Source organism: Aquarana catesbeiana, linkage group LG01 (assembly GCF_042186555.1).
Source record: "Aquarana catesbeiana isolate 2022-GZ linkage group LG01, ASM4218655v1, whole genome shotgun sequence".
NCBI classification, from domain to species: Eukaryota; Metazoa; Chordata; class Amphibia; order Anura; family Ranidae; genus Aquarana; species Aquarana catesbeiana.
In genome coordinates, this window is record NC_133324.1 from 1,189,887 (window position 1) to 1,217,637 (window position 27,751).

At 44.9% G+C, this 27,751-nt stretch overlaps 1 protein-coding gene and 1 long non-coding RNA gene across 3 annotated transcripts in view; both read left to right on the top strand.

Moving 5' to 3' along the window:
* LOC141129327 (pancreatic secretory granule membrane major glycoprotein GP2-like) overlaps positions 1 to 9,178 on the top strand; it is a 43,583-nt gene extending 34,405 nt beyond the window's left edge. For both annotated transcript variants that reach the window (XM_073617293.1, XM_073617302.1), the window contains 2 exons: positions 4,485 to 4,638; positions 8,352 to 9,178. In XM_073617293.1, coding sequence (XP_073473394.1) covers positions 4,485 to 4,638; positions 8,352 to 8,432 — 235 coding nt within the window. In that variant the 3' untranslated portion in view covers positions 8,433 to 9,178. The remainder of the gene's footprint in view (positions 1 to 4,484; positions 4,639 to 8,351) is intronic.
* A 12-nt stretch (positions 9,179 to 9,190) lies between these two features.
* LOC141129337 (uncharacterized) lies at positions 9,191 to 22,099 on the top strand. Its single transcript, XR_012241810.1, has 2 exons — positions 9,191 to 11,350; positions 22,011 to 22,099. It is a non-coding gene; the product is annotated as an uncharacterized lncRNA (long non-coding RNA).
* Positions 22,100 to 27,751: the final 5,652 nt, after the last annotated feature.

Sequence of the window (27,751 nt, forward strand, 5' to 3'; positions counted from 1 at the left end):
AAACTAAGCCCACCTGACCTTCCCTAAATGACTGGTAAAATTACCGGAGTGGCAAGAGGAGTCGCAGTCTGATGGAGTGTTAGAACTACCGATCCCGTATTGTACCTTGGGTTTTGGGAGACCATAATCCCTATGCTGGGCGAGACTGCCATAATAGCAGTCATCGCCGTCTGGTAAGCAGACTCTACTCACATACATTTTGGTGGACCATATCTAGGCACCTTTTGTCACAAACCTCTCTTGAATGGGTGTTCTTCATCTATTTACTTTATTTGTGGACTTATCAAGAATTTTTGGACTTTTTTTCACATACATTTGTGATTTTAGTTCATTGGTTATTTGTAATATGTTTTTTCACTAATTGTTTTACATGTCACTTGGTGGAACTCAATTTTAATTTTTCACATATGTTATTAGCGCTGCACTTTGCTGTTTATTATACTTTTGGAGGTCAGATACAGGACTTTTTTAGGGTGCTGGCAGCTTTTCTTATTATTTTTTAATCTAAGCGCAGCTTTTTCCCAATTTGGGTTTTTTCTCTTATATTCTTATATCTCTTTGTACCTGTGTTTCAATATGTTTCTCTTCACCCTACACTGATGTCTCGACAAGTGACTGGGTGGGCTAAGGGCAGGGCTGGTGCTACCACTAGGCAAACTAGGCAGATGCCTAGGGCGCACTACCACCTAGGGTGCAGCCATGGCCTCTGTCCCGATGCAGTGAAGCTCCAGGCATGTACGAGCTCAGCTCTCCTCTCCTCATCGCTTGCCCCTGTTCAGTGCTGGCTGTCCCAGGAACACATCCGCTGCAGGTGCCGTGCCGCCAATCCCATGATGTGTCCTGCTGAGTGCCCCGCTGTTGCATCTCCTCTCTGCTGCCCGGGACTCCTTTGCTCCAGCCTGTCCCTCTGGTGCAGCCTGTATGAGTACAATGAAGGGGGCGGGGCTCGGTGGAGTAGAAGTAGGAGTCAGGTAGGTCAGTGTATGTGGTCATGTAGGTCAGTGTAGAGGTCAGCTAGGTCAGTGTATGTGGTCAGGTAGGTCAGTGTAGAGGTCAGCTAGGTCAGTGTATGTGGTCAGGTAGGTCAGTTTAGAGGTCAGCTAGGTCAGTGTATGTGGTCAGGTAGGTCAGTTTAGAGGTCAGCTAGGTCAGTGTATGTGGTCAGGTAGGTCAGTTTAGAGGTCAGCTAGGTCAGTGTATGTGGTCAGCTAGGTCAGTGTATGTGGTCAGCTAGGTCAGTGTATGTGGTCAGCTAGGTCAGTGTATGTGGTCAGGTAGGTCAGTGTATGTGGTCAGGTAGGTCAGTGTATGTGGTCAGGTAGGTCAGTGTATGTGGTAAGGTAGGTCAGTGTATGTGGTCAGGTAGGTCAGTTTAGAGGTCAGCTAGGTCAGTGTATGTGGTCAGGTAGGTCAGTTTAGAGGTCAGGTAGGTCAGTGTAGAGGTCAGGTAGGTCAGTGTAGAGGTCAGGTAGGTCAGTGTATGTGGTCAGGTAGGTCAGTGTATGTGGTCAGGTAGGTCAGTGTATGTGGTCAGGTAGGTCAGTGTATGTCGTCAGGTAGGTCAGTGTATGTAGTCAGGTAGGTCAGTTTAGAGGTCAGCTAGGTCAGTGTATGTGGTCAGGTAGGTCAGTGTATGTGGTCAGGTAGGTCAGTGTATGTGGTCAGGTAGGTCAGTGTATGTGGTCAGGTAGGTCAGTTTAGAGGTCAGCTAGGTCAGTGTATGTGGTGAGCTAGGTCAGTGTATGTGGTCAGCTAGGTCAGTGTATGTGGTCAGCTAGGTCAGTGTATGTGGTCAGCTAGGTCAGTGTATGTGGTCAGCTAGGTCAGTGTATGTGGTCAGGTAGGTCAGTGTATGGGTCAGGTAGGTCAGTTTAGAGGTCAGCTAGGTCAGTGTATGTGGTCAGCTAGGTCAGTTTAGAGGTCAGCTAGGTCAGTGTATGTGGTAAAGTAGGTCAGTGTATGTGGTCAGCTAGGTCAGTGTATGTGGTCAGGTAGGTCAGTTTAGAGGTCAGCTAGGTCAGTGTATGTGGTCAGGTAGGTCAGTGTATGTGGTCAGGTAGGTCAGTGTATGTGGTCAGGTAGGTCAGTGTCTGTGGTCAGGTAGGTCAGTGTATGTGGTCAGGTAGGTCAGTGTATGTGGTCAGCTAGGTCAGTGTATGTGGTGAGCTAGGTCAGTGTATGTGGTCAGGTAGGTCAGTGTATGTGGTCAGGTAGGTCAGTGTATGTGGTCAGGTAGGTCAGTTTAGAGGTCAGCTAGGTCAGTGTATGTGGTCAGGTAGGTCAGTGTAGAGGTCAGCTAGGTCAGTGTATGTGGTCAGGTAGGTCAGTGTATGTGGTCAGGTAGGTCAGTGTATGTGGTCAGGTAGGTCAGTGTATGTGGTCAGGTAGGTCAGTGTATGTGGTCAGGTAGGTCAGTGTATGTGGTCAGGTAGGTCAGTGTATGTGGTCTGCTAGGTCAGTGTATGTGGTCTGCTAGGTCAGTGTATGTGGTCTGCTAGGTCAGTGTATGTGGTCAGGTAGGTCAGTGTATGTGGTCAGGTAGGTCAATGTATGTGGTCAGGTAGGTCAGTGTAGAGGTCAGCTAGGTCAGTGTATGTGGTCAGGTAGGTCAATGTATGTGGTCTGCTAGGTCAGTGTATGTGGTCAGGTAGGTCAGTGTATGTGGTCAGGTAGGTCAGTGTATGTGGTCAGGTAGGTCAGTGTATGTGGTCAGGTAGGTCAGTGTACGTGGTCAGGTAGGTCAGTGTATGTGGTCAGGTAGGCCAGTGTATGTGGTCAGCTAGGTCAATGTATGTGGTCAGGAGCCAAGGGGGGCAGCAAAATTAGGCTTTGCCTAGGGTTTTCGAAAAACCTAGCCCCAGCCCTGGCTAAGGGGTCTTGGATCGTGCTGGTATAGACCAAGGGAAGCCTTTATGGCGGACATACTCCTCTTGAATACAGGGGTTCGTCACATAACCCATTTCATGTGCTAGGGGGACAACGCTCACCCATTGCACTGTATCTATAGAGAAGAAGCATTGTCACCCCAGGAGAGGATTATAGAACACCTCCCCCTTTCCAAATCCCCACAAAATAGAGGAGGAGATGTTTTCTAGTCCCCCAGGGATTGCTAGGAACACAGCCAACTGAAGTAGAGAGCACAGGAAGTTACCAGCTCGCTGGTTTTTCTGGCAGGATCAACAGTTTGGTTTTTTTTGCCCTCTTCAAGAAGATATAAGAAAATGCTTTCAATTGGATTTTTGTTCAATTTAATGGGAGGAAAAAGGTAGATCGTTTGCACCCAATGTCAAAAACCAAATTGTGTCCACGTGGCTCTCTGCCCAATCCTCGGTTAATTGTCAAAATCAGATGCACGGGTCATCGGTTATGAAGAGAGACATTTCCTTTATCTCTATTATCTTCCCAGTCTGTGTAAAACCACTAAACACCATTGGTGCTCGATTCCCCTCCATCGCTGATGGAAGAGTTCTCACCTTCTTTGGTGGACCTTGTACACTGACTAAGATCATATGGAGCTTCACAGGGGTTCACTAATCACATGAAGGGTCCACTTAGTATCCTTCAAGAAGCAGAACATAAAGAGAAATCTCATACTGTTTTCCATTGTAATAAAAATCTTTATCAAAGTCTTTAAGACCCCCTCACATGTAAAGTTGACCTCAGTTGTGTACTGGATGGAGGAGGAGGAGATCCCAGGCTACTGGAAGACACCAAGAAAAGAAGGACCTGCTGCTCCAGGTGTGTGTAATACCTCAATTGGGATCTGATAGGAGTGCTGACCCAGGCCCGCCTCCGTAGGTTGATTGAAGAAAAGAAGAAGGGCTGCACATCCAGAGGTTCCAAAAAGCCTTTGTTCGAAATCACCGCGATGACACCAAGGACATCAAAAAAGCAGTCGCATAGACGCGTGTCACACAGACAACTTGTGCTTAATCATTGCTTTTTGGAACCTCTGGATGTGCAGCCCTTCTTCTATCCTACTGGAAGACACCAACCACTGCTGGTCCTCCTAAGCACATGCTTGAGCTCCACCCTATGCCATTGAGTCCTTTCAGCTCCACCCTACGTGTTACGTCTGTTGACTTTGTCAGGGGCATGGACTGGGTGGCGTATACTCTCTTCTTAAGCACAAGTTGTATACAATCTCTACTAAATTTACAAGTGACATAGAGAGGGCAACGTAATGTAAACATAAAAAGGTCTACTTCTTCTTCATGTCACATGAAAAACCATACAATTAACCATGGGGTTGAGCAGAGAGTTATGTAGACCTGATATTTTTTGGACATTGATTGCTTGTGTCAGGATGAGGCAAGGTCTAGGATCTGCATTCAGTGGCGGTCTTCAACTTATAATTTTGCTGAATTTTTGGGGGCAATGGACGCTCTGAGTTTTGGTCACCTCATGTGAACAGAAGTGTTACAGGTTAGGCTGCACATTGCATACTTTTTCTTGACCCCCCCTATCCCTTTTCTTGTCTGTAGTTGTGCCACTGACAACCTGACCCGGATATTACAGAATGGGAACTCCACAGAGGTCAGGTTGGAGATCCGCCCCTCGCAGTTCCCGGATTTTGCCACCATATATCTGTTCTGTGACGTCCGGTTTTGTGTGAAGAGTGAAGAGGAATGCACTGCGGTGAGTGTGGGACAGGGAATTCCTGAGTAGGTGCACTGCTACAGACTGGGGACCTTGATGGAGAAGGAGATATGTTGGCTGCCATTGCTGAACCCTCCTTCTAAAAATGGGTCTTCCGTGGTGTCACAACTTCTCCTTTTCCTAGAATTTCCACCAGTCCCGTCTAATATGAGACCAACCAGGTTCTAAAGAAAAATGGGCATCCTGTATTGATTTAATGCAGGACACAATATGCCCCTCATTAGCAAACGGATGAAATGCTTGCTAAGAAGCTGGTGGCTTATATCTGCAACCTGCAACTGCTACAACGTGCTCCAGATACAAGGTCTCCTCATCTAACCCTCCCCCACATGGGACTGAAAACAGGGGGCAGTATGCCCAACTCACTTCTCAACTCTGCATTGCCTACTCCAGACCTCTGCACTCTCTACATGACTTCTACTCCAGACCTCTGCACTCTCTACATGACTTTTACTCCAGACCTCTGCACTCTGTACATGACTTTTACTCCATACCCCTGCACTCTGTACATGACCTTTACTCCAGACCTCTGCACTCTCTACATGACTTTTACTCCAGACCTCTGCACTCTCTACATGACTTCTACTCCAGACCTCTGCACTCTGTACATGACCTTTACTCCAGACCTCTGCACTCTCTACATGACTTTTACTCCAGACCTCTGCACTTTGTACATGACTTTTACTCCAGACCTCTGCACTTTGTACATGACTTTTACTCCAGACCTCTGCACTCTGTACATGACTTTTACTCCAGACCTCTGCACTTTGTACATGACTTTTACTCCAGACCTCTGCACTCTGTACATGACTTTTACTCCAGACCTCTGCACTCTGTACATGACTTTTACTCCAGACCTCTGCACTCTGTACATGACTTTTACTCCAGACCTCTGCACTCTGTACATGACTTTTACTCCAGACCTCTGCACTCTCTACATGACTTTTACTCCAGACCTCTGCACTCTCTACATGACTTTTACTCCAGACCTCTGCACTCTCTACATAACTTTTACTCCAGACCTCTGCACTCTGTACATGACTTTTACTCCAGACCTCTGCACTCTGTACATGACTTTTACTCCAGACCTCTGCATTCTCTACATGACCTTTACTCCAGACCTCTGCACTCTGTACATGACTTTTACTCCATACCCCTGCACTCTGTACATGACTTTTACTCCAGACCTCTGCATTCTCTACATGACTTCTACTCCAGACCTCTGCACTTTGTACATGACTTTTACTCCAGACCTCTGCACTCTGTACATGACTTTTACTCCAGACCTCTGCATTCTCTACATGACTTTTACTCCAGACCTCTGCACTCTGTACATGACTTTTACTCCAGACCTCTGCACTCTGTACATGACTTTTACTCCAGACCTCTGCACTCTCTACATGACTTTTACTCCAGACCTCTGCACTCTCTACATGACTTTTACTCCAGACCTCTGCACTTTATACATGACTTTTACTCCAGACCTCTGCACTCTGTACATAACTTTTACTCCAGACCTCTGCACTCTGTACATGACTTTTACTCCAGACCTCTGCATTCTGTACATAACTTTTACTCCAGACCTCTGCACTCTCTACATGACTTTTACTCCAGACCTCTGCACTCTCTACATGACTTTTACTCCAGACCTCTGCACTCTGTACATGACCTTTACTCCAGACTTCTGCACTCACCCGCCCTGGGTCAGAGGGGGGTGGGGTCACCCGCCCTCCGTTATTTAAGAACTGTCAGAAGAGGAGAAGCGTCACACAGCGGGAGCCTCCCATCCAATCGTGGATGCGGAGCGGTCCGAGGAAAGAAGATGAAGTGAAGACGGCGACGCTGAGGAAGATGCCGGATGAGAAGACTGGATGAAGAACCAGAAGAACCAGAAGAACCAGAAGAACCAGAAGATGAAGGAAGATAGAAGAAAGAAGAAGCATTTAAATAAAGGAATTGTCAAAAACTGTCTCTTGTCATTTTTTAACATTTTTGACAGTTTTTTAGTGAAATGGTAGGGGTAAGTACCCCCTTTCCATTTCACACAGGGGGGGGGGGCCGGGATCTGGGGGTCCCCTTGTTAAAGGGGGCTTCCAGATTCCGATAAGCCCCCCGCCCGCAGACCCCCACAACCACCGGCCAGGGTTGTGGGGATGAGGCCCTTGTCCCCATCAACATGGGGATGAGGTGTTTTGGGGGGCTTCCCCCAAAGCACCCTCCCAATGTTGAGGGCGTGTGGCCTGGTACGGTTCAGGAGGGGGGGCGCTCTCTCATCCCCCCCTCTTTTCCTGCGGCCTGCCAGGTTGCGTGCTCGGATAAGGGTCTGGTATGGATTTTTGGGGGTACCCCACACCATTTTTTTTTTAATTTTGGTGCGGGGTTCCCCTTAAAATCCATACCAGACCTGGAGGGCCTGCTATGGAATTTAGGGGGACCCCCACATCATTTTTTTAAAAATTTTGGTTCGGGGTTCCCCTGTGGGGAATTCCCATGCCGTTTTTATCAATGAACTTTTATGTGTATTGTCGGACCGGCAATTCATTAATAGCCGTGAGCAGTTTTAAATGACTTTTTTCCTTTGAAATGTCATTTTGCTGTCAGACTGTTCTAAACACAGGAAACATGCGCCCCTTTACAGACACACTATAGACACCCCCCAGGTACGAAATTTAAAGGGATATTACACTTTTATTGTTTGACTTTAAGCATTATTAAAATCACTGCTCCTGAAAAAACGGCCGTTTTTTAAAACTTTTTTTTGCATTGATCCATGTCCCCTGGGGCAGGACCCGGGTCCCCAAACACTTTTTATGACAATAACTTGCATATAAGCCTTTAAAATTAGCACTTTTGATTTCTCCCATAGACTTTTAAAGGGTGTTCCGCGGCATTCGAATTTGCCGCGAACACCCCAAATTGTTCGCTGTTCGGCAAACGGCAATGAACTCGAAGCTCATCCCCACTCCAGACCCCTGCACTATATTAAACTATAACCCTTTAGGCTCCTCCCACTGTGTGGTTCCTTTCAGTTAGCCCTTCCCCCGCTTTGCCATCTACTCCTCTGTGACCTATCCCTTATGTTGTCAGTACTAATACTACCTCTGGCTTTACTCTTCTCACTTATTTGGACCTCTGAACGTCTCCTGACCTCACTGGCTCCACGTCTGCTTCATATAAGTGATGGAGAAAATATCGCAGCCAGAGACAGCCCAGGAGGTAGCATTTTCGCAATGACAGCCCATGCATTTCTCTCTGTACAGGTTCCATTATCTCCGGTACAAACCACATTTCAGAACAATCAGTAGATCCAGAGAGATCCATGGTTGACTTTATAGGCAAATCCTTCCTTTTCCTGTTAAACCCCAGCTTGACCCCTCCCCTTCCTGCCTCCCAGACCTTCCTCTCCGTCTTTTAAATGAATGGGCAGCTAATAGGAGAACTTGGGAAACAAGAGGGGGTGTGGCCAAGCTTAACTTTTTTTTTAACTTTTTTCCCTTCTATTGGTTGAACTGGATGGACTTGTGTCTTTTTTCAACCAGACTATATAACTTCATCACATGCCGAAACCAGTCCATGGCTTTTGGTGACCCCAACTGTCATCGTCTCCTTTCCAGCCACTCGGATGCAATGCTGAAAATCCATACTTTGTGTCCCCCCCAGTGATGATTTATTCCTCTCTCTTCTCTCCGCAGTGTAAGGAATCGCAGTATTTCAGCATGGGGGTCACGCAACTCCAACTAGCCCTGAAGATTGCAGGTAACTCACAACAGTAAGAACAGCGCCCAACTGTCAGTGTGCACACAGGCTGCTCTGTTTATAGACGGCCAACAAATGGGTGCGAAAACCTGCCCTGCCATTATAAAGTCTCTACAGTTGTCGGTATAGAGTCTCCAGAGGCGCTGATTTGGCGACTCCAAAGGTACCACAATGGGGTTTCATTATGGCCAATTATGTGGTCTCCAGAGCTCCAAATAAGGGGTCTCCAGGGGCCTCCAGGATTGCCATAATGGGGTATCCAGAGATACTGATATGGGGTCTGCAGTGGTTTCAGTTTGGGGTCTCTAGGGGGGATTTTTTGTGGTCTCCAGAGGTGTCAATACAAAGTCTCCAGTAGTGTAAGTACTGGATGTTCAGAAGGGCTTGTGTGGCATTTTTAAAGGTATCAGTATTGATATGGGTTTTCCAGAGGTGTCAGTATAAGGCCTCCATTTGTTCGCACCCAACAAATGGGTGCGAAAACTTGCCCTGCCCAGCCCCCAACACTAAGTTCCTTTGGTATTGCCCCATAGGATCTAAGCACCTCCTTGTATGGTGAAGCCAGGAACGTTGATGCCTCGAGTTCCGCTTTAATGTTAACCCTTTAAAAACAATCTTCTAACCCCGAACCCTACCCTGAAAATGATCACATGATCGATATCCCCCGTCCTTTCACCTAACCTAACCTAACCCTGAGGCTGGCATTACACTGGTGCAATGCAGTCCAAACCTTTCCCAAAACCAAAATTCACTTCTATTGGGGGGGGGGGGGGGGGTGAGTTTGGGTGATATTTGGCTGCCCACAAATTGGCTGGATCCAGGGCAGATCTAGATTTTGATCGGCTCACCCCAGCAGGAGGATGAGGGTTCTTTATTAAAGGTTGTAGTTTAAATAAAAGACGGAAGGGTGCCAATATAATGTATGCTGGGAGGGCTCAGAGATGTCAACACTGATTGGTTGCATGTAATAGAAAAATGACAGATACTCTTCTTTGGCTGGTGTTTTATATGAGTCAAGGTACATTAAGTGGTGGCTCACCAAGAGTTTGTACAATTTGTCTTATATTGTTCTCCTGTCTGCAGTCCTGACCTCAGTACTATCCTTGTCTGTATGTAATGAATAGGACGCAATAGACAGGTTCTCTTCTTTGGCTGGTGTTTTATATGGGTTATGGTTCACTATATGGCTGGTCACCAAGAGTTTGTACAATGTGACTTCTATTGTTCTCCTTTCCTTGTCTGTCCTTGTCTGTCTTTGTCCGTCGTTACCTTCAACCTCCTAATAACAACCAATGGAAACCATTTATATTATGTGCTGCGATCGAGCCGGGACAATAAAGAACAAAAATCGATATAAAAAAAAACGTTAACATTTCCATTTTTAAATGCCGGCATAGCTAAGGTTACTAACGCCAAATAATTAACCAGGGTGATAATACATAAAAGTGGACCTGTCACCTGAAAAGCTGATAAATTGATGTTTCCCGATATAGAAAAATATTATAAAATTAGGCGAATATTGCACAAATAGCTGGGAAGATCACATGACCTCATTGGTGGCAGAAGTCACATGACTCTTGACTCACAGGAGGCTTCAGTGCTATTATACAGAAGGGTGTTCTGCACCAAGACCACACTGATGGAGGCCAAGGATGGAGGCCAAGGATCGGAATGGAGGTGTGTGGGGTCACAGGTCAGTAAAAAGGTATTTTTTTTAAATTTTATAATTCTTAAAAAAAAAAAGCACCTATCTAATGGTGATTGTACCGTGCCACTGTCGGGCTCTGCAGAACTTCCCATACAATTAGTGGAAATTGCTCTCAAGTTATCATTGCGTTTGTGGTGGATCTGATATGTGATAATTGATAGTGTATTTGTTTCGGTGCCAGAAAACTTTGGCAGGATGATGGTCATGGTACGGCCAGCATTAGGTTTCAATGGACGCACATTAGATTGGCATCTCCTAGTTCAACCAGATATGGCTGGGTTAGATGACAATCTGATGTCCATGAGGCACCAGCAGAAATCACTGGCCAAGGCTTGGAGGTGGCAGATGAAAGGTTAGTAAAATCTCATCTGATTGCTAAGTTGGTCCTTGAGGTTCCTTCTACACCCATGAGTTTCTTTCTGTCAATTAGGCACCAGCAGAAACCACTGGCCAAGGCTTGGAGGTGACAGATGAAAAGTTAGTAAAATCTCATCTGATTGCTAAGTTGGTCCTTGAGGTTCCTTCTACACCCATGAGTTTCTTTCTGTCCACGAGGCACCAGAAGAAACCGCTGGCCAAGGCTTTGAGCTAGCAAATAAAAGGGTTGTAAAACCTCATCTGATTGCTGAGCTGGTCCTACACCAAGAGTGACTCTTTAATTTTAGGAGCAGCAGGATGCTCCTCCACCCTACTGCTCCTAAAATTAAAGTCACCCTTGGTCACAGTCCATATTTAGGGACCTTCTAGCTTGCAGCTATTCCTGAAAACTGCCAAAAAAAGTCTATGAAACACGGAACTTTACAAGCTCAGAGCCCTACTATATTTTGCGGGAACTCTACACGTATCTACATCTGACTGATGTCCTCAAGAGTCTCCTTGGCATAGCTTCAGAATGACCATTGCTCTCATTTGTAATATGCACTTCATGTGAAGGACCTGTTGAGTGTTTTTAAGGTAAGTGCTCTATAAATTGTCCTGTGCAAGTCCCTCAGTCTTTATCTTCCCATGTGACACATTGCAATTTGTATTTCTAGTTTTACACAATATGGCTGACAGCCATGAAACCACCACCACGTGCAGCATCTGAGGGAGACTCCCAGCAGTATTCATTCAGAGGGATTAGTCTGGAGCAGCTCATGTTCCTCCCATCCCATGTGGGAGCCTTAAAATTTGAAAAATGATGATTCCTGCCATCCCTATTCTCTGCTCTGATGGTGTTATCTGAAGGTAGGTTTCAATGTGATTATTTTGGTTTCTTTGCTGCACTACACTGTATTCACACTGGAGGAAATACAATTAAAGGTCCAGATCACTTTTGTCTATTCACATTGTTTTCAATCAAGCCCTGATGGAGGGGGGATTTTTAGACCCCCAGAATGTTTTGGCTATCCATTGAATTGTCCCCCTGACCTTATTGAGATAAAGTTGTATCTGGACCTCTTAGATGTGGTGTGGCACTTCAGTTTTCAGTTTTGGTACAGTACGCTACAAGTATGGAGTCTCCAAACATGTTGGTACAGTGTCTCAAGAGTTGTCATTATTGGGTCTCCTGTGGTGTTGTTATGGGGTCTGCAGATGTTCTATTATAGAGTCTCTACAATTGATGGTATTGAGTTTCCAGAGATACTGATACGGGATCTCCAGAGGTTCCAGTTTGGAGTCTTTAGAGGTGCTTTCTTGGGGTCTCCAGTGTGCTGGTATGGGGTCTTCAGAGGTACCATTTTAAAATCTCTACAGTTGTCAGTATAGAGTCTCCAGAGGGGCTGATTTGGGGACACCAGAGGTACCACAATGGGGTCTCTTTAGAGGTGCCATTATGGCCATTATGTGGTCTCCAAAGCTGCAAATAAGGTGTCTCCAGGGGCCTCCAGGATTTCCATAATGGGGTATCCAGAGGTACTGATATGGGGTCTGCAGTGGTTCCAGTTTGGGGTCTCTAGAGGGGATTTTTTGTGGTCTCCAAATGTGTCAATACAAAGTCTCCAGTAGTGTAAGTACTGGGTTTCCAGAAGGGCTTGTGTGGCATCTTTAAATGTATCAGTATTGATATGGGTTTTCCAGAGGTGTCAGTATAAGGCCTCCAACGGGTCTCCATGGGAGTTTGTTTCGGTTCTCAAGAGGTGTCATTGTGTGTTCCAGAGGAGCTAGAATAGGGTTTCTAGAAATACCAAATGGTGTCTACAAAGTTGTAAGTATGAGGTCTCCAGAAGAGTCATATAGGATCTCAAGATATACTGTTATAGGGACTTCAGAGGTGCTATTATTTGGTCTCCATTTCAGCAGTTATAGGGTCTTTAGAAGTGCTGGTATGGGGCCCCCAGTGGTGCCATATTAGGGTCTCTATAGGTGCTGGTATGATGTCTCCAGATTATGACCATTATGGGTTCTCCAGATGTACTGTAATGAGGTCTCCAGAAGTACTGAAATAGGGTCCTCAGAGGTGTCATTATGGAGTCTCCAGAGTTATCAGTATAGCATTCCTAGATGGGCTTTCATGGGATCTTTATGGTGCTATATGGTGTTTCTATGGATTCCATAGGTGCTGGTATGGGATCTTCATAGGTGTCATTGTTTACAATATGGGGTCTGATAAGGTGTCTCCAGAAGTGCTGATATAAGGCACTTAGAGGTGCCATTATGAAGACTCCAGTATAGGGTTTCCAGAGGTGCAGATATGGTGTTTCCAGCAGTGCCAGTTTGGGGTCTCCAGTGGTGCTGGTATTTGGTCTCTAGAGGTTTAGGTTTCAATATGGGACTTCCTGATTATTGAATCAACTTCTGTTGAAGGGTCATGCCAGAAAATGTTCTGATGAGCTTTACAATCAGCTGCAAGCACTGATCGTTGTATTCTGACATCGGCAGGTATGTCTGTCAGAATACAATGCCCCAGTGGGGGGGGATTTCTCCTACCACCTCATCTGTGTTGATGGAAGAATCTATCAGCTGGCTGAATGGAATAAAAAACAAACTCTATGGTCAGCCTTACACCAGCTGCATAATTCATTGTGTGGTCATGTTTGACGATCACCATACATGTTACAATCTTTCTGTACAACCTGCTTAAGGTTATCCAATCAATTAGTATCCAATTAATGTAATAGTGTAGCATTTATAAAACATGTATTCAAAATGTAATGAAGAAACAAATAATATTGCACTCACATGAAAACTGTATTAAAAAGCATATTCATAAGTCTCCAGCAGGGGGCAGCCTTGCATATCCATAAGTCTCCAACTAACCCCCATGCTGTCTCATCATCGTCCACCTGGAAGTCTGCCACCTGCTGGAGACTTATGGATATGCTTTTTTTACTGTTTACATGTGAGTGGAAGCTTCCCCAAATCCTGTTCAGAAGACTGCTGATGTTGCCAGGATGTGAACTTCACACTTATTGGTTTTTATATGAACTTATTTCAGGGACTGAACACATTTTCTTTTTATGTCATTTATTATTCTAGGTTAATTACCACCATTTTGGCTTTTGCACTACTGCCATGTTTTTGCACCTGGATATGTACATACATACCTGAGCTTTGGGTCTGTTTTTTGTGATAGTCTTACAGTATATAGGGATATCTGATGGAAACTGTACAGTCAAATTGTAATGTGAGTGGTGAGAATAAGAATTTCTGCCTGATGGATGTGGGAAGTGAGGACGTGAGAACGTAACGTCCGTCACAGAGGGAGGGATTCCAGTGTACCAGCAAGACGCTGCCTCGTGGAATGCTCTGTGAAGCCGTCAGCGTTCACAACACAACAGGAGGAGAGCTTCAGCCCCCAGCTTGCCAATGAGGAAAAATGACAGCTCCTTGAATACCTCCACAGAAGCGACCAGAGCAGTAAGATAAAAACGAGAACCGTGAGTGATCTGTGAAACAGCAATAAGCTTCAATCCCCCGTCCCCCCTCCCTTCCCCCTCCCTCTCCCTCCCTCAGTCTCCCTTGCCTGCCGGGCGGCTGGTAAGATTTATTGTTTGCAGTGATTTTGCAGCTATAACACTGGAGGAAGCAAAAACGAAACTGCCAGAGACACGGAGCTGCAAAGAGTGGAGAGGGTAAGACGTGGATGGTTGAGAGGGATGTGGATAAATGACATGTAAATCTATAGAAGCCAAGCGTACTATTAAATGAAGAAAGTTTTAAATATGAGTGGAAACAACTGAGAAATACACTACAGAAAAAGCTGATAAGGTGACTGAAGGTCAAGGGACTGTGTCTGAAAGTAATTTGTGAAATAGTTGCAAACCTTGGCTTCCCGCCCCCCCTCTGCCTCCTCTTTTTGTCTTCCCCCCCCGTCCCCCCCCCCTTCTCCTGCTCCCCCTGCACCCAGAGCGGCTGATCAGAGGATTCATTATCCGTAAGGACTTAAAGCTGGACTGTGTGTAAAAGGGAATATATATGAACCCCAGCAGTTCCTTGTATTGTCAGCATAAAGTATTTGGGAGGCAGATCTGAAAGAACAACATCTATTTAAAGGTGAAAACGGTCAAAGTTTTAAGAAACCAGCAGAAGTATAACACGCAAAAAAAACACATTTAGCTGGGGACCACCTGATTATTACACCTGATTACTACAAAACACAAACAGGACTGATATACGGAGACCCCCGGATAGGGGTAACCTGGAGCAACGCTAGCAACCACCACCCTTACTGTCCACCCTCATAAATTGCCCGCGGCCCCTCCATACATTCAGATATATTTCTCCCCACTAAAAAAGGGGGAGCAAGGAAATAAGACTGGGTAAACGAATAAGAGTAATAAAGAAGGCAAAAATGAGTAAAAGTACAAATAAAGCGACAAGAGGAGGTGCCCTTAAATCCCCAAAAGATAAACTAGGGACTAGTACACTGAAGCAGTATATGACACAAGGAGCTAGCCCAAGAAATTTAGAAGCGGAGAAGCAGGGGAAAGCGAAGGTGGAAAATAAAAAAGGGACGGACAAAAAGGGAGGGGAGACCCCAGAACACTCCAGGGAAGAGTTTACATCAGAAGGGGAGTTGGAGAGTAGTAGGATAGAGGGGAGACCACCCGAGTCTCTCCCCCCCACAAAGGGAGAAATGAACGAGATGCTATTGAGGCTAGAAAAGTCGATCAAAGCAGACATCAGTATGATGAGAGGAGATCTGGGAAGCCTCCTGGACAGGGTAGAAGAAACAGAAAAAACGGTAGAGAATCAAAAGAAAGAACTGGAAACCCTTAAACAGCAAATGAAAACAGCAAAACAAATACAGAAGGAAATCCTTTATAAAATAGAAGATCAGGAAAATAGAAACAGAAGACAGAATATAAGGCTACGATCAGTCCCAGAAAAAGAGGGAGAAGATCTAAGGAAAATGTGCTCAATAGTATTTGGCCCCCTTATAGATAAAAAGGACGGAGAACCCCTAAGGATAGAAAGAATACATAGAGTCGGACACCGGAGAAACTCAGAAGAAAGACCACGGGACATTATTATTAGATTTAGATTTTATGAAGATAAGTCGGAGATCTGGGGAAAGTTAAGGAGAAAATCACCCCTGGTATATGAGGGTACGGAGTTACAGGTGTACGCCGATTTATCTCAAGAAACTTTAACAAGAAGAAGACACCTTAAACCCCTCTTAGAAAAGATGAAGCAACAAAACATCAGATATAGCTGGGGGTTCCCAGCCTGCCTGATAGGATACAAAGAGGGGAGATCAGCGAAATTGCGCTTTCCTGAAGATCTGGAAGGGTTCTGTGGAAAACTAGACTTGCAAATACCAGATATACCGGGCTGGACGGGGGGGGATTAGGGGGGAAGAGCACACAGATCACGTAAAACAGAAGATAGCAGGTCAACACCCCTTCAAATTTTTCAATCTAAGGAAGGGGTGAGAGGGTACACTGGATCCCATACCTTGGGATAAATAGGTTTGTTGGTCGCCCTGATGTTTGGGGCGCCGAACAAACGAGGGGCCCACAGGGGGCCAGGGGGGGGGGGGGAGGGAGGGGGGGAGATGGATGGGGGAGGGAGGTGGGAGGGGGGGGGATGGGGAGGAGGGGGGGCACATGATGCATATGCCGGGTTAGAAGGAGGGGTGGCTCAGGGTGGGGGGAGGATGGATGGGGGGAGGGGGGGGGAGGAAGGGGAATGGGCAGTAGGGGGAGTACAGTGTGCACTTGCCCCGATACAAAAAGGGGTAGCTCAAGACAGGTTAAAGGCACAAAAGATAGCAAATTCAGAAAAATGACAACACTGAAATTTCTTTCCTATAACGTAAAAGGGTTAAACTCAAATTTAAAAAGGCATAAAATCTTGAGGGAACTACAAACCTATGGAGCAGGGGTGGTGTCCCTGCAGGAGACCCACTTAACGTATGAATCAAATATTAGATTAAGATCAAAAGAATTCCCGAATTGGTTCTATGGAGATGCAATATCGAATAGAGCAAGGGGAGTGGCAATAGGATTGGCTAAAGGGGTACAGTTTAAATTAGGAGGTATGATGCAGGACCCAGGAGGGAGATTTTTATTCCTCAGAGGAATACTCGGAGGAATGGAATGTACCCTTGCCAACATATATGCCCCCAACAAAAACCCAGTAAGGTTTCTCAAGGGCACATTAGAGAAATTAATGGATTTTAAGAAGGGAGAACTCATAGTAATGGGAGACCTTAACATGTGTTTAGAACCAGAGATCGACAGTACGTCCGGGGCACAGGGGACGAATAACGGACAGATGAGGAAGATAAAACAGGAACTACATAAAAATCAACTGGTAGACATCTGGAGGATTATGAATGGTAAAATACGAGACTATACGTTCTATTCCCCTGTGCACCGGACGTACTCTAGGATCGACTACATATTAGTAGACCATAGACTTTTAGACAGGATAGTAGATTCAAAAATAGGAATAATCACAATATCAGACCATGCCCCTATTGAGATGGAGATGCAGATTAATAGGGCACAAGGGAGGCAATCATTATGGAGAATAAACGAAGATCTATTACAAAATGAAGAAATCTCCAAAAAAATAGAGAGAGAGCTAAAATACTATTTTGAAACAAATGAAACAGGAGATACATCGGGATCGGTGACTTGGGAAGCACATAAAGCCTACATAAGGGGAATAATAATAAAAGAGGGAGTAAGGAGAAAGAGGGAAAGGAAAAACAAGATGGGTAATGTTATAAAAGAAATTTCTAACTTAGAACAAGAACACAAAAAACACAGAGGACACCACCAAACAACATACCTCGCACTGATAAATAAACGGGATGAATTAAAAAAGCTGATGGAACAAGAAACAAAGGAAAAATTTAACCAAATAGCTAAAGAAAGATATCTGTATGGAAATAAGGCGGGAAAGCATTTAGCCAGAATGCTCAGGAAAAAAAAAGCCCTTAACTTTATAGGAAAGATACAGGATAAACATGGGAAGATGGTGTATGAAACCAAAGAGATTGGGGAAGTATTTAAAAATTATTATAGTGAACTATATACGGAGGAGATTAATGGAGACCAGATAATGGAGGAAAGCAAAAACAGGAAGATAGAGGATTTCTTAAAAAACGCCAAATTAACCAAAATCACAAAAAATGCGAGAGAGGCTCTGGAGAAACCAATCACAGAGGAAGAGATATATAGAGCAATAGCAGATAGTACACAGGGGAAAAGTCCGGGTCCGGATGGGTTCACCACATATTACTACAAGAAATTTAAAGACATACTAGTTCCGAAAATGTGTAAGTACATGAACGGGGTGGGAAATGAATATGAATTAAGTAATGAGGCGCTTTTCGCTACAATCACCGTAATCCCCAAAGAGGCCAAAGATGCAACTTTATGCGCGAGTTACAGACCGATATCACTGATTAATGTAGATACAAAAATATACTCAAAAGTATTGGCCACAAGGATAAAAGAACTGATGAATGGGGTGATTCATCCGGACCAAGTAGGCTTTATAGCGGGAAGGGAAGGAAGAGACAATGGGGTGAGAACCCTACTGTTGCTCCAGAAGAGAAGGGAGGAGGGACTCCCAGGTCTGCTCTTGTCAAGTGATGCCGAAAAGGCGTTTGACAGGGTGGCCTGGGAGTTCCTGTTTAGAACCCTAGAAATAATTGGAATCGGCCCCAAGATGATAGGATGGATTAAAGCACTCTATAGGAAACCTAAGGCGGCCATTAAGATCAATGGAACCCTGTCGTCACCTTTCGAGATGAAGAGAGGGACAAGACAGGGATGCCCCCTGTCCCCCCTTCTCTTCGTGCTGGCCCTAGAACCCCTCCTGTCAACAATTAGAAATAACCCTGATATTGAAGGATTTAAGGTGGGAAAAGAGGAGCACAAACTGGCTGCTTATGCGGACGACGTGCTCTTCTATATAAGTAACCCCGGAAATACACTACCAAGATTGGTCAAAATATTAAAACAGTATGGAGAAATAACAAACTTTAAGGTCAATATGGGGAAATCAGAAATTTTGAAGATAAAAGTGAGTAAAATAGAGGAGGAAAAACTAAAGAGAGATTTCCAATTTTGTTGGAAAAAAGAGATTAAATATTTGGGAATAATGCTTTCGAACTCCCCGGAAAAGTTATATAGGAAAAACTATATCCATCTCTTAGAGGAAATAAGGAGGGAAGGGAAAAAACTTCAGATAAAACCTCTTTCATGGATGGGGCGTATTAACGCCATAAAGATGGTCCTCTTACCTAAGATCACGTATAAATTCCAAATGCTGCCCATTAGACTCCCACAGGAATATATTAGAAAGTTGAAATCAATAATCTCTAACATAGTATGGAAGAACAAAAGATCAAGAATATCTCTCAAGACACTAAAACAAGATAGAGCCAAAGGAGGCCTCGCGGTCCCAGATATCCTAAAATATTACAAAGCAATAATTATGTCAAGAGCAATAGAATGGGCTAGGGATAACCAAGAAAAAAGATGGGTGAATATAGAGAATCACTATAGTAAATCACGTTTAGGATCTATAATTTGGAACCCTCCGAGTCACAGAACGGTAGATGAGGAAACACACGGTTTAACAAAAATAGTTTTAAAAACATGGGAGGTAGCATATAAACAGTTAGATAAGACTTTTAATTCTCCTCTGATAGAATTAAAGGAGAATGAATATTTTGCACCAGGGAAAAGAGATATAGGGGGGAACTGGATAAAAAAAGATAAAGTACAGCTCAGAGAAATACTTAAAAAAGGGAAAATAGTCACAATAGCTGAATTGAAAGAAAACACAGACACATGGGTGATAGATGAATGGAGGTACATGCAACTAGATCGCTTCGTGAAAAACTTACCTCAACCAATAAGATCTGGAGAAAACTTGACAGAATTAGAAAAATTATGTTGCGCGGAAAAGACAAAAAATACAATATCTAAGCTATATAAACTATTATTAAAAGTAGAAGAAGCAGAGGTACCCACATTCATCAGAAATTGGGAAAAGGAGTTGGGAACACAAAAAGACACGAACACGATCAATAAAATGCTCCGTCTAGCCCATAGCTCAGCGACAGATACAAAAACGGCCGAGATGAACTATAAATGCATGGCAAGGTGGTACGCAACGCCAGATAGGATGAGTAAATTCCAACAGGGGAAATCGGCAGAGTGCTGGCGGGGATGTGGAGAGATGGGCACTATGGCTCACTTATGGTGGAATTGCCCGGTAATTAGGAAATATTGGAAAAAAATCTTGAGTTTGATAAAGGAGATTACAAAAATAGAGGTGAAGGAGGACCCATGGGTGGTTCTCTTCCACGGCATAGAAGGAAGTGTGAAACAATATAAAACATCTCTGGTTCCACATCTATTGAATGCAGCAAAAAGACTAATCCCCAAAAACTGGTGGGGAAAAGAAAGTCCAGAGGTGTGGGACTGGATAAATGCCATGGAAGAGACCCACACCATGGAGCAGTTTTCTTTGGATAAGGAGGAAAAGAGAGAAGCAGACAATTGGAAATGTTGGAAGGAGTTTAAAAAAACATGGAGTTATGCGGAAAAAATCAAGATGTAACTACCCACTAAATAAGACCATGGGCAGTGCACAGGGGTGGGAGGGGGGAGGGAGGGGAGGGGTTATATATATATATATATATATATATATATATATATATATACGTGTACGGTTTTCTTGCCTTTTCTTTTTCTCGGCTTTTAGATAGGTGAAACAGAGAGTTTCATAAATAAAGATAAAATTTTAGAGAAGGAAAATTAGGGGTTACGCCTTAATAGGTGAGGCTAAGTTTTATATAATTATTCTATGTAAACCCCTGTCTTGAACCCCCGTGGAAATAAAAATAAATACGCCACAGTGATGAAGAGATAAGAAGAGATACTTATGAGCGAGAAAGCTGAATTAGTCTCTCTAAGAATTTTCTGAAGTGGCAAAAAAAATAAATAAAAAAGAATAAGAATTTCTGTGATGTGATGCTTGAGAAACTACCCCTTGAGGGAGCTTTGTGTTTCATTTGTAAATGTATTTTTTAGAACTTTTATCAATTAACCTCTAGCAAAACAAGTAATGTGATCAAGCTTCTATAAATCCCCCAAAAAGCTCTGACATAGCAGTAGTGCAATGCTTGTATGATGTCTCAAAGTGTCAGTATGGGTTTACCATATATGCTGTTATAGGATCTCCAGAAGTGCTGGTTGGGGTACTCCAGGGGTGATATAATGTGGTCTCCATAGGTGATGTAGGTGTTCTCTATATATGCTTTTATAGGGACTTCAGAAGTTCTGGTATTGGGGGCCAAGAGGTGCTATAATGGGGTCTACAGAGCTGCTGATATAGGGTCTCCAGCGGTGCCATAATGAGGTCATTAGAGGTGTCATAATGGGGTCACTAGAGGGTTTTATGTAGGGTATCCAGAGGTGTCATAATGGGCTCACCAGAAGTCCTGGTATAGGGTCTTAATAGGTGCTGGGGGTCTCGAGAGGTGCTTATATTGGGTCTCCAGCGGTGCCATAATAGGGTGTCAAGAGGTGCTGATATTAAAGTCTCCAGAGCTGTCATAATGGGGCCACTAGAGGTGATGATATATGGTCTCCAGAGGTGCCATTTTATAGTCTCTACAATTGTTGGTATACAGTCTCCAGAGGGGCTGATATATGGTTTCCAGAGATGCCATATTGGGGTCACCAAAATTACTGATAAAGGGTCTCCATAGGTGCTGTAATGGGGTCCCCAGAGGTGTTGATATATGTCCTCCAGAGGCGCCATAATGGGGTCACCAAAAGTCATGATAAACGGTCTCCATAGGTGCTGTAATGGGGTCTCTAGAAGTGCTGATATAGGGTCTCCAAAGGTGCTGTAATGGGGTCTCCAGGGGTGCTAGTATAGGGTCTCCAGAAGTTCAATAATGGGGTCAGTAGAGGTGCTGATATAAAGTCTCAGAGGTGCCATAATGGGGTCTCCAGAGGTGCTGATATAGGTTCCAGAGGTGTCATAATGGGGGTCACCAGATGTCCTGATATAGGGTCTCCAGGGGTGCCATATTGGGGTCAAAGAGGTGCTAAAATAGGTTCTTCAGGGTGCATAATGTTGTTTCCAGAGGTGCTTTAATGGGGTCTCCAGAAGTGCTCATATAGGGTCTCTTGAGGTGTCATAATAGCGTCTCCAGAGGTACTGATATAGGGTCTCCAGAAGTCCTGATATAGGGTTTCCTGAGGAGCCATAATGTGGTCACCAGAAGTTCTGATATAGGGTCTCCAGAGATGCTGGCTTGGGCCCTCTACAGGTGGCATCATGAGATGTGCCGAGGTACCATAAAAGATCATATGTAGTGTGATTGGGCTTCTATAAGTCACCCGAGTAGCTCTGACATAGCAGTAGTGCAGTCCTCTGATAATTAATGTTTTAGTGACTTCCTTCTTTTCTCCTCCTGCAGGTTCTCCATCATTGTGAACATTTACCGAATAAAAGACAACTTTTTTTTAACCACCAATAAAATGTCTAATAAAGTGTACTTATACCCTCCTACTTCTACATTATTCTGTATGATGAGTTCTGGTTATGGGACGCCATCACAGCTGGAGTGTTGTATATAAATTCCCAGCAGTTTGGTCGGAATCCAAACCAGGTCTCTGTGTTTCAATTCCAGAAGCCACCCACGGCCAATAGGATGGAGCCTCTGACAAATGCCCTTCTGCCCCCTCAGTAATATCTCTGCCACCCGGTGGTCCCTGTTTTCATGGCTTGTCCCATTGTGGACGGGGTTATGTCCAACAAGTAAAAGACACATAAAATATTTTCATCTCTCCTTGGTGTAACTTGTTACAATGTGTCTTCAAGGAGTGAAGACATTGGACAATCAGAGTGCAGGAAAGACCCCAACCCCTCGCTGTTATACTTAGTGGGTGCTCAGTCAGACCCCTCATTCCAGACCCCATTTGTTTGTCTCTCACTCCTTATTAGGCATTTCCTAGAGATATCCTCATCAAGGGAACGGACTGCTGTCTACAGGGCTGCCCCTACCTTGGGTCCCGCTGGGTCCATGGGACCCAGGCGGCACTTTAAGAGGGCGGCACCAGAGCCATTTTTAATGAGGGGCAAATCCCCAGGCCCGGTCACTGTTTTGGGGTGCAAAACAGCTGCCCCTGGAGCCCACCCTGCCTGCACATTGGGGGCCACCCCGCCCCCCATGATGCCACTAACATTGAGGCAGCTGTAGTCCACAGAGTGCAGGGGAGGCGGCGGGGCCGGGAGCACTTCTGACTCTCAGGCCCCCCGATATATGGTCGGGAGAAGGTCGAGGCTGCAGGTGCAGCTAAATAAGGGGGTTCAGAGTGGGAGCAGCAGCGCTGAGATCCCCGGAGCGCAGATCAGATGTGAAGCGAGCTGGCTGGCAGGTAACTCCTTCGACTTCTCCCCAACACAATGTGCAATTAGACTGGCTGCCTGTGTGGATTGTCTGATGAGGCTGCATTGATGGGCACTGATAGGCTGCACTGATGGGCACTGATGAGATGGCTCTGATGGACACTGATAGGCTGTACTTATGGGCACTAATGAGGTGGCACTGATGGAAACTGATAGGCTGCACTTATGGGCACTGATAGGCTACACTTATGGGCACTGATAAGGTGGCATTGATGGACACAGGCTGCACTGGTGGGCACTAATGAGGTGGCACTGATAGGCTGCACTTATGGGCACTGATGAGGTGGCACTGATGGACACTGATGGGCACTGATAGGCTGAACTGGTGGGCATTGATGAGGTGGCACTGATGGACTCTGATGGGCACTGATAGGCAGAACTGGTGGGCACTGATGATGTGTTACTAATGAGCACTGATAGGCTGAACTGGTGGGCACTTATGAGGTGGCACTGATGGGCATTGATAAGCTGCACTGATGGGCACTGATGATGTGGCACTGATAGCCTGCACTGGTGGGCACTGATGAAGTGGCACTGATAGGCTGCACTCGTGGGCACTGATGAGGTGGTACTGATGGGCACTGATAGGCTGCACTGATGGGCACTGATGGACACAGATAGCCTGCACTTATGGGCACTAATGAGGTGGCACTAATGGGCATTGATGGGCACTGATAGGCTGCACTGGTAGGCACTGATGAGGTGGTACTGATGGGCACTGATGAGGCTGCACTGATGGGCACTGATAGGCTGAACTGATGGGCACTGATGAGGTGGCACTGATGGGCATTAATAGGCTGCACTGGTGGGCACTGATGAGGTGGTATTGATGGGCACTGATAAAGCTGCACTGATGGGCACGGATAGGCTGCACTGATGGGCACTGATGAGGTGACACTGATGGACACTGAAAGGCTGCACTGATAGGCACCAATAAGGTGGCATTGATAGGCTGCACCGATGGGCACTGATGAGGTGGCACTGATGGACACTAGCCTGTCCATATACTACTCTACCCTGTCCATGTACAACACTAGCCTGTTCCTATACTGCCCTAGCCCACCCCTATACAGCCCTTTCCCAGTAGCATATAATCCACGGGTGCAACATGTTCACTGCATATGGCCCCTGAGGGTTGGGGGGCCCACTGTGCTGACACACACTGCACCCATGGATGCCCTAGAGCACCATGATGGGGGAGCGGTAACATGGTGGTATGTCATATAATTTTGCATATAAACAAGGTGCTGTTGCATTTAAGTCTGATTTCCTGATGAATTTTGTTTTAATTATCAAAATAATGAGGGGGGGGCAGCATTTAATTCTTGGACCCGGGCAGCACAATGTCTTGGGCCAGCCCTGGCTGTCTACAGCTAGCACAGAGAACATGCAGCTTATCAATTTATCTAGGAGGCTCATCGATTTATATGGAAGAGACCAATCATTACACACATATACCAATGAATGCCTGCCTCTACCCCCAACTGAAATACAAGGGTTAGTATATGTGTGGAAGGTGACAGACTATAGTAAGCATAAAAATCTACATGCAGCTCGTCTATTTATAAAGGAGAGACGACTCACTACATCAGCCTTTCTCAAACCTTTAACCCTGGAGAAACCCCAAAAATAATCTGGTCTCAGGTCTCGAGGAACCCTTACTAAAACCAATTTATCAGGGGTCAATAGGAAGAATGTCCCCCTTAAAGACAGCTAAAAACATATTTGGTGTCATGCTGCTGGCTTTGCTAAGTGATGGTGAACCTCGAACTCTGTAGGCACCATCAGCCACAGCTCAAGGAACCCCCTAGCAACCTCTGGAGGAACCCACTGAACCCTGGTTGAGAATGGCTGCACTACATGTTCAAACCAATGGATCCCTCTGAATTGAAAACTGTTTGTTACAATGGTAAGAAAATCCAACTACAGGGACTAAGGTATGTGTGGAAGGTGAGAGGCTACAGCTATACAGGATCAGCCATTCATTACACGTACAAATAAATCAACGCATCCATCAATACTTAGCCCCAAATTTAAACTTGTTTCTAGAAAAGTAAAATAAAAAATAAAAATTCAAGGGCTAACGTATGCGTGGAAGGTTATAGCTACTACAGAAAACTGAATGCAGCTCATTAATTTATATAGAAGAAACCATTCACACCACAGTACAGATAAATGAATGAATCCTTCAGCCCACCTTTATTTGTGATGGTAATAAAAGTCAACTACAAGGGCTAATGTATGTGTGGAAGGTGACAGACCTCAGGCCACGGCTAGCACAGAAAACTGCATGCAGCTCATTCACTTATATGGAAGAGATGGTTCACTACATGCACATATAAACCAATAAATCCGTCAGCTCTAACACCAAAATTGAGACCTGTTTTTTCTCATGGTAATAAAAGTCAACTACAGCTAATGTATGTCTGGAAGGGGATAGGGTGTAGGCTACAGGTATGACAGAGAACTACATGCAGCTCATGAATTTATAGAGGAGAATCACTTAATAAATCAATGAACCCCTTCACTCTCAACTCCTGAAACTGAAACTTGTGCCTTCAAAGGGTAGTTAAAGCCAACTGCAAGGACTAAGGTATGTGTGCAAAGTGACAGACTGGAGGCTAAAGCTTGGATAGAGAACTGCAATAGGTACTAATATCGGCTCTCCAGAGGTGCTATAGTGGTTTCACCAGAAGTCCTGATATAGGGTCTCCTGAAATGTTGTAATGGGGTCTCCAGAGGTGCTGATATAGCATCTCCAGAGTTAACATAATGGGGTCTCCAGAGGTACTGATATGGGGTCTCCAGAGTTGCTGTTAATGGTTCTCCAGATGTGTTGATCTAGGTTCTCCATAGGTGCCATAATGGGGTCACCGGAAGTTCTGATATAAAGTCTCCAGAGGTGCTGTAATAGGGTCACCAGAAGTCCTGATAAAGGGTCTTCAGGGATGTCATAATGGGGCAAAGAGACACTGATATAGGTTGTCCAGAGGTGCCAAAATGGGATCATGAAAAGTGCTGCTATAGAGTCACCAGTAGTGCCATGATGGGGTCACCAGAAGTCCTGAGATAGAGTCACCAGAGATGCTGATATAGGCTCTGTAGAGGTGCTGTAATGGGGTTTCAGAGATGCTGATATAGGGTCTCCAGAGCTGTATAATGGGTCACCAGAAGTCCTGATTAGGGTCTCCAAAGGTGCTGTAATTGGGTCTCTAGAGGTGCTGGTATACCATCCTCAGAGGTGCCATAATGGGGTCTCCAGAGGTGCTGATATAGGTTCTCCAGAGGTACCATACGAGGTCACCAAAAATCCTCATATAAGGTCTCCAGAGGTGCAATAATTGAGGTCTCCAGAGGTGATGGTATAGGGTCTCCAGAGGTGCTGTAATGGGATCTCCAGAGGTGCTTATATAGGATCTATTATTATTATAATTATACAGGATTTATATAGCACCAACAGTTTACGGAGCGCTTTACAACTTGAGGGTAGACAGTACAAATACAATACACTTTAATACAGTAGGAATCAGAGGGCCCTGCTCCTTAGAGCTTACAATCTCAAAAGATGCCATAATGGGGTCTCCAGAAGTCCTTATATAGGGTATCCAGTTGTGCCATATTGGAGTCATAGATGTGCTGGTATAAGTTCTCCAGAGGTGCCATAATGGTTTCCTCAGAAGTCCCTATATAGGTTCTCCAGAGGTGCTGTAATTGGGTCCCCAGAGGTGCCATAATGGGGTCACTAGATATGCTAATATAGGGTCTTTATAGGTGCCATAATGAGGTCACCAGAAGTCTTGATATATGATCTCCATAGGTGCTGTAATGGGGTCTCCAGATGTGGTCACATAGGATCTCCAAAGGTGCCATAATGAAGTCTCCAGAGGTGCTGATATAGGGTCTCCAAAAGTGATCTAATGGGGTCTCCAGAGGTGCCATAATTGGGTCTCTAGAAGTCCTTATATAGGGTATCCAGAGGTGCCATAATGGAGTCATAGAGGTGTTGGTATAGGTTCTCCAGAGGTGCCATAATGGTTTCACCTAGAGCTACTGAGGGAACTGCATGCAGCTCTTCAATTTATATAGAAAATATGAATCACTACATCTACACATAGACCAATGAATTCCTCTGCTCCATGTCACAAATGAATTGTCTCTATGATGGTATAACAAAAATAAGATCTAATGTATGCATGAAAGGTGAAAGACTGCAGGCTGCAGCTAAAATAGACAGCTGCATGCAGCTCATAAATTTTTATAGGTTTAGGGCTGTACCAATGTCGTTCTTTTATCAGCGAGTACGAGTACCGGTACTTTTGGTCAAATACTCCCCGAATCTGACTACTTTGTGGTTTGATTTGAGTCAATACAAAAATTGCATGCGATTTCCCCCATTGCTGTGTGTGTGTCTAGAAAGGGAAAAGCGCCATCTAGTGGGCAGTTTATTAAAAATGTTGGAACTCACAGTACATATTTGGTCAAATGCAGAATAATCTACATAGGTGTCCCGGTCCCGCCGACGATAGCAAATCACACCAACTGGATTTGCTCACAGGGTTGGAAGAGAAGTTCAGGGCCCCCGTGGGTATAGGGTATGTAGCACCCTGGTGTTTAGGCAGGGTTGCTCCTAAATGTACCTGCAAGGTGTATTCGCTTTGGCCAATTGTTAGGGATCAATTTAATTCACCCTAAGTCTGGAATTGCTGCACTTCTCTCTTCTGCCACTAGGTGGCCGGGTACTTGGTGACA